The 9472-nt window shown below is 39.1% G+C and overlaps 1 protein-coding gene across 1 annotated transcript; it reads right to left on the bottom strand.

Annotated features, from left to right (window-relative positions):
• Positions 1-691: 691 nt before the first annotated feature.
• Positions 692-8766, bottom strand: nfkbie (nuclear factor of kappa light polypeptide gene enhancer in B-cells inhibitor, epsilon). Its single transcript, XM_034527061.1, has 6 exons — positions 8002-8766; positions 4714-4816; positions 3630-3840; positions 3343-3431; positions 2267-2515; positions 692-1578 (listed from the first exon to the last, which is right to left on the bottom strand). The coding sequence occupies exons 1-6, from the start codon at positions 8319-8321 to the stop codon at positions 1510-1512; spliced, it is 1041 nt and encodes a 346-aa protein (XP_034382952.1). The 5' UTR covers positions 8322-8766; the 3' UTR covers positions 692-1509.
• Positions 8767-9472: the final 706 nt, after the last annotated feature.

The following is a 9472-nucleotide window of genomic DNA, read 5'->3' as shown; positions in this document are numbered from 1 at the left end:
GTATAGTTTCACAACTCTGGTCGAGCCGTTTACCACAGAGGTTCGTTCGTCTGTTTAGAAGCAGTACCATAATAGAGTTGTTTCTGCACATGAATCTGCTACTATCAAACCCTCACAGCACCGTTTACCTGACCAGAGGAAAAATAAATTGTAATTTGTGTAATTAGTTTTTTTATTCTGGCTAATGACCTTTTGCCAGCTTCAACCTGCTATGCTATTGTCATGTGCTTTTAAAAGAGATACAGTTGAGTGGAATTTCTAGCTACTCCACAGTCATTGTGTTAAAGGAGCCATGAGGAAGAAGCCACTTACAGGAAAACAAAAGATACACCTAACAAAAGCAGCTGACAGGAAACAAAGAACAGAACTCGGTGCTTTCATGAAAAGAGCTGTGTCATGAAGTGCGCCCTTTACTCTATCACACTAGTGATTTACTGGATATGCATTGGTCAAAGAAAAATATACAGATTATTACAAATTAGCTTAAAAAGGACTCCATTTAATTACCTAATGTCTCCCTTATCACCAGAAATATTTGATGAAAGTTTTTTATAAACCTGCCGCTATCACTGCAGAGAAGACATTGAATAATGAGTTTGGGTGTGTACAGATACCACAAATATAAATATATACAAAGCTTAAAATGTCACAAAAATTGCCTCTACCCAGAAAAAAGTACAATATGCAGTGAGTTTTTTTCAATTTTATTACAAAATAAACAAACTGCATATATTAACTAAACAGGGCAGTGTAATTACACAAAGTAAATGAACAGTTACTGCAGATTAAGGACTAGATGAGATAAATAGAGAAAATCGCTTCACAACATGAAGTAGCAAACCTAAAACAATCAAAAGGATGAAGCTGCATTTTGTGTCATATATTACATTTTAATTTGGGCTACTACTATTCTAATAAATAGCAGAGTGTGATTAGTTAGTCTTCGTAGGATTGCAAGTCTCTTTGGGACACACAGTTAGTTTTACATTTAGTTAATGGAACATTAATTTTGCTCCACAAAAAGTATTTCTGTGGCAACAATGAAAGGCTGTGAAATAAAACGCAGAATTGCACTGATAAAGTTTGAGAAACTGTGAAAAAAAGCAATTTGAATGTTCAACTTCTAGCCATTAAAACTAGGTTAATGTGATTAAGAGGTAGGATTTTTGATGGACATTGAACATGTTGACAGTTTGGCTTTTGTTTCAACCCCTCCAGAGGCATATGGAAACAAGAAAGTTGTAACCAATGACAGAACATAGATGTGTTGTTTTGAATTAATTAATTAATTAATTAATTAATTAATTAAGCAGAATCACTTTGTCAGAGGGAAGTAAGATTTATATGTGCACATAATAGATACATGTAAATCAAAATTACTACAAAAAGAGGCACTATTTAATGAAAACGTCCAACTCAAATGTAGCTTCTTTTAAAAGAAAAAAAGAAATCAAAAGGTTTTAGCCGCTCCAGAAAATGTCAAGATTGTTGTTAAGCCTACGATGTAGCTCAAAACTTCACACTGACCACCGACCTCCCAGAGATCTGGATGTCATCAAAAGGAAATAGAGCCAGAATCTGAAAGACAAGGATACAAAAAGTCCCACTTTACCGATTCCTTTTCCAATTGTCTGACAGGATAAACAAAATATCTGACACCCAGTATGAATGCAAGTATTGCAGTTGAAGTCATACAAGTAAAGATGAGAATAAATGCCGTTGAACTTTGATCTCTGTAGTGTAGCTCACAATTCATTATGAAGCGTGGACAATTAAAAAGATAGTGCTGGTGTTATTCTACACATGTTCTTGTTGACAACAAATCCCATGCAAAGACCCAAACAAGGTTTTATTCCATCTTTCACACTTTCTGGCTTGTCTACCCCGTCTATTGCGCTCAGTCACAACATCCTTTCCTTCTACACAATCCCTCAATCCCTAAAAACAAGTGACAACTATATTACCTTTTCTAAAAAGGCTTCGTCATTTTCTAAAACAGCTGGGAACTGGTGTTTTTTTTAGCAAATGCTAATGAAACAGGTGTAAATAGTGCTTTTGTCTGGGACTATTTTCACCTACATATTAATGAAAGCAGAATTGTGTATATGGAATTAATTCAAAATAAATTACATTGCCCATGTTCCTCGTATCGAAGGAACTTGTCATCCAGTGTGGCTCATTGGCTTTCTAGTGGTAGTCTACGGCACTATGTAGGGTGGTCCAGTTCACACTGATGTTCTTGTAACTGTCAATCACAATAACTTACATCATCATTGCCGTCCGCCAGATCCAGCGCCGTTTCGTCCTCCATGTTTCGCAGCATTGTGTCGGCGCCAGACTGGCAAAGGAGGTTGGCGATGGCGGCGTCCTGTCTCCCCACTGCGAGATGCAGGGGGGTGCAGCCGTTAAACATGGCAGCATCCACATTGGCCCCCCTGCTGAGCAGCAGCTTCACGGATGTGATGTCATGCAGCTCCGTGGCGAGATGAAGTGCTGTTTTTCCACTTGTACCTTCCTGCAAGAGGTGTAGATGGAAAATAGTAATGAGAAATTAAGTAAAGTAAGTCAATTAATTTGAGATTTTTCTGTTTGAAAGTATGGACATATTTCTTCTAATGTTGCATTCTGCAAACGTGGAAGAAAAGGATGTAGTAAGTGACAATAATATAATTTTTAAAGCCGCATGTGAGGCACAGTGATATTTTTGGCCACTGATTTAAACTGAGAGGAATGTCTGGGGTAGTTTTGGGACTGACTGCCATGTTCCCTTCCATCAGTAGAAAGTTAAGAGTGGCTAGCCAGCCTAATCATATCTCAAATCTAATTATGTCTCTGTGAATCCTACAGGAAGCCCTGAGCTCAGCTCATATCACTATCAGCATTGCACGGGTGCAGCAGATTTACAGACAAGAACCCAACATAAGGCCAGGGCGCAGTAAACACAGTGGGTTTATAAATACTGGTACAGTGCTGGATCATGTGAAAGACACTACTGGGAAACCCTACCCAGAAGCTAATTGAACAAACTTTTTAAAGTTTTCTCATCACCTATACTTTTTTTCTTGAAAATATATGCTGAGAGAGACAACGTATGACACATCGCTTAAATCTTCAGGTGGCAGGTCAGGGTCAGCGGGCTGAAGATAGAAGTCTACGGGGTCAACCTGAAGCTGATTTAGAAGGTAATTTCCCACTGAATTACATAGAAACAGAAACGTTCCACTTTCTATTCTGTGAGATACCAGATTTAGTGTGGATAGACTATTACAGTAGAGCTGTGTTTTTAAAGACGATAATAAGCCATATGATGTAGTTCAGTAAGAAGTCATTTCACAGACTAACCTGGATATTCAAGTCTGCTCCCTTTTTCACCAGGAGCTTCATAATCTGATGTTGCCTGTTCAGTGCAGCCAAGTGAAGACAGGCCAGACCTGCAAGGACACACTTTGTTTCAAATATGTAACATGTGGTTCAAATATGTGGCATATGTAACATGCCACAGTTGCATAATCTCGGAGGTTCAAATTCAGATCAAATAATTCAAATAATCCCACATAGAAATGCCCCAAAATAACAGAAATACATTGTTGGCTCATTAAAGCCCTGCAAGAGGTCGTCTTTTTCCTCACCTCTCCAGTTCTGGGTTTCGAGGACTGGCGCCAGCTTGCTGGGGGAAACCTCTCTGGTCATTTCGGTGGCGCACTCTGTCTGCCCATGCTGGCAGGCCACATGCAGCGCTGTGTTCCCCTCTTGGTCCTGCAGCTCCAAACTGGCCCCTTTCTCCACCAGGCCCTTCACCATGTCTGTCAGGTTCAGGTACGTGGCCAGGTGCAAAGAGCTCTGAGGGTCACAAAAGACAAAAGGATGTGTAATGCTATCAAACTGCAGGTCTCTGGTTACACTAAATACAATGTGTTTATCATAACTAATGCCAGAATGTTAAGTCAATCAAATGATCGATAGATTAAAGATATATGGATTGATTTTGGACTGCTCAGTTGGAATAAACAAACAATTTGAAGACACTTTTCACGATTTCCAAGAGATACATCGAAAAAATATAAAATAATTATTCTATATTATTAAACAGATAGTTTCAGACATGATCAGGTAGGTTTCTTTGTAAAACTACAAAAAAGGCACATCATTTGCATGATAATTTCCTCATCATCAGTATTCAAACGATTTATTTTATTCCCTGACGGGTTAAGAATAATTTGTTTTGGTAATGTATCCAAATGTAAGGTTTTTAAAATGACTATTGAGAGGAAAGTAGTCACTGCATTAAGTGCTGAGTCTTAACTTTAGATGTTTCCTTTTGACAGTTCTGCCAGTTTGCTCAGTCTTTATTTTTGGTTTCTACATCAATTTGACTGTCTGATCTGACATCTTGAAGGACTGGAACAATTTTTACACCCACATCCACACTAGGATAAACTCCACAGCTCCCTGTGGTGCAATTTATACAGGAGGTAGAGGAGGGGAGTTTCCATTCAAAGTCCCTTATGAGTTAACACTGGAACCACCCACAGTGACGTCCGTGAGAGAGGACGGACTGCAAATAAAGAGGAACAACAGCTCTCTGGAACTACTGAGATATAAATAATGTCACTGGTTCCACCATCAAGACACAAGACTGGGAGGAAGTCACTTCGGATCACAACATTCCAGTAGAAGCTGCTTGTGTAGTAGAAAGAGTCAGGATGCACTTACCTGGTATAAGTTGTTTTGGATGTCCAGGACTTCTTTTGGGAATAGCTGTATCAAATGTTGAGCAATGAATTTGTCTTCATGGATAATTGCTAAGTGCAGGATTCTACAGGAGTGGCAAAGAAAAGATAAACATCTTTATCTATCATGATTGCAAAACCCAGAAAACTTGAGTTATGGTACATTGAGCAATCGTCACCCAAGAGTGAAAGAAATTGACAGAAATTTCCCTCAGTATTCATCTCAAGGGACTACCTCGAAATGTAACACCTAGTGGGCTAAACGGCACGATTTAGTGGTTGGGATATTGAGCAATACAAAAACTTTTTGTTTTAATATAGTACAAATTGTATGGAGATATGTTAAAGTAAAGGGGCATGTTAAAACCACCTATTGGTAGGCGCTTCCTTGAACAAAACAAAGACACGCTAACCTCAAACCCTTAGCTGTAGCAAACAAATGTGCAAAAAGCAGGAAATGGCACCAAGCTTAATTTAGACTAAACTAGAACAATTATAACAGATTAAATTGAAAGTTTAGCATCAAGTTGCCTTCAATGTCGTGCTGTATACCGAAAGCTGAAACTGATTCTCACAAAGAAGCATGAGGATGCTATTATATTTAAGCAAACAGTGTAATGTAACATCTATGTTTCTGCAGTTACTGTGCTCACTTAAAGATCAGCAATGAGTTGAAATACTGTTTATCAATTCAGCAATATCTCTTTATCCATGTCTTATTTCTCTCTTACACCAGCATCCAGCAAAAAGTGGTGTTCATCACATCTATCCTGCACAGACATGTCATTCAGTTTAATACACACATCTGTTTGAGTAGTTTTTACTTGAATTACTTGTGTAAGCCATTCAATTTACCAGTATAATAAATAATGTTTTGACTGACTGATTAAACACATAACTGTCAGAAACAGTAACAATAATGATATATTACGTGTGCCTTTTAATTGGTTGATAAATTAAACTTGTATTATCTTGCTTCAAGTCTTTGATGTAGTTGTTCTTTGGATATAAAAAATAACCAGGGGACACAACAATGATGATTATGGTCCTTGTTTGACTTTTTTCTAGAAGTGGAAGTCAACTATTGTTAATCCTTCAAAATGTGTTCAAATACATTTCATTGGGACACAAAACACTATATCAGGGGTTGGAATCAAAGGATTCAAATGGAATTGCGATGTGTTGCCAAAGCCTCAGAATAAAGATTATTAATTAATTAATTATATAATTAAGATTATTCTCTGGATGACTTGCAATAATTCGAAGTAAACCACCACAACACCAATTATGTCTATCTGGTTTGGAAATATTGCTCTGACATGACATTACAACTTTTTAAGAGGGAACTGGTCACAAAACAGTGTGTTACCAAATATAACTGGAGCTGAAAAATATGGTGAGTTTTTTTTTAGTATTATCTGGTGTTTTATAGACTAAACAGTGTATCAATGAGCAAGAACAAGGTTGATAATTAGTACAACCCTAAATGTAACTGAACTAGTGTGTGCAGTACATATAATTAACTTTTTTTTTTTAAACACACACACACACACGTAGGCTACAAGCATTTTAGACCAATTTCACTAGAAACTAGAAAGCTGAACTGAGAGAAAACTGAACCGAGAGAAAACTGAACAGTTTTCCAATTAAAATATCTGTGTTGAATAGAAATGAATCCATCAATAAAGTATTTCCATATTGGTTGTATGTGTACTGATAATGTGTCTCACAGGAAAGTATCATGACATGTAGCTGAAACAGTTTAATGTGCCTAATTTAAATGTCTGCAGAATAATATAACTATTTTGCTGTGAGCAAACCTCTTTGTGTGAAAGGGACTTCCTGGTTTGAGTAAGACTTGAATGAATAAGAACAAAAAAAACCCACGGGGGAAAAAGTCATGTTTGAATCCCTCTCAGTCTAAGCAGCACAGTGTGGCGTGTTTCAGGTGTTTTTCCCCCCCTCCTAGGTATCTATAGTTAGGGTGTGAGAATGAAACCATATGGCCCTAACAACCAGCGTGCGGAAATGAAAAGAGGTCAGAGACCACAACAACAGTTCTACAATGCTGGGGACGACGTCAATCACCATGTTACACTAGAGGCTGCAGGAGTCATTTTGTAGGCCTGCTTTCACGACAATTCAATTCAGTTTATTTTGTATAGCCCTGAGTCAAAAGACTGATGGCTTGGCAACATAAGATGAGTGTGTCACACAAGAAACACAAGGTGTTAAGGCTGTGTGTGAAGATTGGGTTGTTTTGGGATTGTGCAAAAAGCAGCCAGTTTCATTGACGTAAACTTAGAAGTGAACAGCAGCTATTGAGACAGGTAACCAAATCACGTAGCCGTCTGGCAGAAGAAAGAAAGAAAGAATGAAAAAAAACCAGTGAATTGTGGGATCCACCAATACAAACATGCTCACACTGTCCTATCCTGATCAACAAGTTTCTTGGATCAAAGCCGTCCACTCTGCTGCCTCACAGCATGTGCTTTGTCTGTGCTGCATGGGGAAGTCCATGCATTTCTGTTTCACTTCTGTTTTCACACTGAGACGCCTCACAGGAGTCGTCCACATTCATGACAAGGACAAAGTTCATTACAAAAAGTGCAGTATCACACCTCTATGAAATCCCCTAGAAAACGATTAAAGATAATTATTATTCCAATTATGGGTATATTCAATTATCTCATCATCTCCAGTGGAATAAAAGATACTTGTTTAGCAGCCAGTAGAGCTGGAATAGAAAATGAACCAGCATTTAGATTTAACAAATAATAATTTAGGGTCTTTTTTAAAAGCAAACATGGCATATATTTCCCTCCAGCTTCTCAAATGTGAGGATTTTCTGTTGCTCTCTTTTTTCGATAATAGGAATATCTAATTTAAGGGTTTATGGCTGTTAGTCGGATAAAACAAGACATTTAAAAAAAAAAATTAAAAAGGTGTCCTATTGCAGCTCCTCCATGTGTGTCCTATTTTTCTCATATTATAGATAAAACAGAAACATGTATGATGTAAATAATTATTAGTTGCAGCCCTAACCACCAGAGCTATAGTGTTAAAAAGCAGGTGATGGGGCCGTGGAAGTGGAAATTTGTAGACGACTGCAGACATGAACAAAAAAAAGCGAAACATTGTTCAAACGCAAGGCACAGAGTTTAAACTGAACCCAACAGTATGCAGCAGTGGGGCGTTGAGCAAAGACCCAGGCATGCTCAGAAAAGTTGTGCTCGTGCATAAGGAATTGAGAAAATGAACAAGAACATACGTGTCTCCATCGTCAGTGATAGTTGTGAGCAAGTTCTCCTCCTGTTCAGTGAGTTTAGAGCTCTGCGCGTGCTCCTCTTGGGCGCCGGAGAGCGTGCAGCCCCCTACTATCTCCGACAGGCTCTCGACCGTGATGGATGAGGAGCTGTAGGCTGAGTCCAGGCGCTCCTCCCCGCCGGAAAACTTGTCCATCAGCCCTCTGAAGTCGGCGCTCGGCTCCCGGGGCTCCTCCGACTTCAGCATGGAGCGATACGAGTCAATGCCCGAGTCCGTGCGGTTATCCTCCAACAAGTCATCTTTCCTACAGTCGTCGCTCGCCATGGTAGCGGTGGACTCGCTGGGTTCCTCCTACCTCCTTCCGCGAGGATTTAAAGTCTACTCTCGGGTGTTGTCGCCGCTCGGCTCTCGGGGATGTGACCGGAGTCCGAGGAAAGCCGACGAACACCTGAGGAAACCACCGCTCCTTTGAAAAACCAGAGGAATGAGCCGCTTCGTTTCATGCCACTGACCGATACTACATTACCTCACAGCAGCAGACCTTCACTTCTAATCGATTATAGATTTGTTTTTAAAGTGTCAAACTACGGTATGGTCATTCCAAACTTCGTGAAAAGGGTTCAAATCAAGCTGAAAGTGGAGAAGCGGCCGCCCGTCGTCGAGATATCCGGTAACAGCATGAGCTCCAGGCGGAGCAATGAAAGGCGAAGCTGTTTTTGTCAAGCCGGGGAATCCCCAGTGCGCGTGAGCAAACATACACGCACATACACACGCTCGCGCCACACATAACTTGAACCGAGTGTCAATATTCAACAAAGTAAAAGCGGAAAAGGTGGGACTTTCAAAATAAAAAATATTTGAAAATTTCAATGGGTCGAGCTATAAGTTTAAAATCCTGGATTTTGCCAATAAACTTGACATGGCATATTAATGATTCCTAGAAGTCCTAATCTTTACTGCATCAACGTGTCACTGGTTGCAGCATGACACCAGACACTTTATTATTCATGGGAATGAGCCAGTTTACATAAATCTCACATAAAAACCTAGAATTTATTTAATTTTATTATTTAATCATAGTCTCAGAGTCAACAACAAGACAACATGCTCTTTGCCCCATATTTCTTGTTACCTTTTCTTTCTTGAAAATGCTTGTTTGTGGTTTGGCCATTAGAGGGCTCACTTTTGCTGAGGGCTAGATTCATCTTGTGTATTAAACAATACTGACTGTTACCTTTACTGCTGCCAATAAACGCAATCTGTTTTCTTTGTAATGTTTGTGCAGGATTGTAAGGTAAAGGGTTCCTGTAATAGTGCTGTTTACAAAGACGAAATAGAAATAGCAGCAATTAGAATATAATTTCATACACTGTTCTTCCTTCTTCTATTTCCCATATACAAAACCCTGCAAAGTCCTTAATCTAAAAACTATTTAAAGTCTGTTTACAGGTTTCAATCTCAAATAGGAGCATTAA

Source organism: Cyclopterus lumpus, chromosome 24, assembly GCF_009769545.1.
Source record: "Cyclopterus lumpus isolate fCycLum1 chromosome 24, fCycLum1.pri, whole genome shotgun sequence".
Classification (NCBI taxonomy): Eukaryota; Metazoa; Chordata; class Actinopteri; order Perciformes; family Cyclopteridae; genus Cyclopterus; species Cyclopterus lumpus.
This window is presented reverse-complemented; position numbering and strand designations above follow the sequence as displayed.

Bases quoted from the DNA above. Each gene is read 5' to 3' on its own strand.
- nfkbie (XM_034527061.1), bottom strand. From the start codon at position 8,321: ATGGCGAGCGACGACTGTAGGAAAGATGACTTGTTGGAGGATAACCGC. The intron at 4,817-8,001 runs GTATGTTCTTGT...CCACTCCTGTAG, and splicing joins ATCACTGACGATGGAGACAC to AATCCTGCACTTAGCAATTA. The intron at 3,841-4,713 runs GTAAGTGCATCC...TGTGACCCTCAG, and splicing joins TCCAAAACAACTTATACCAG to AGCTCTTTGCACCTGGCCAC.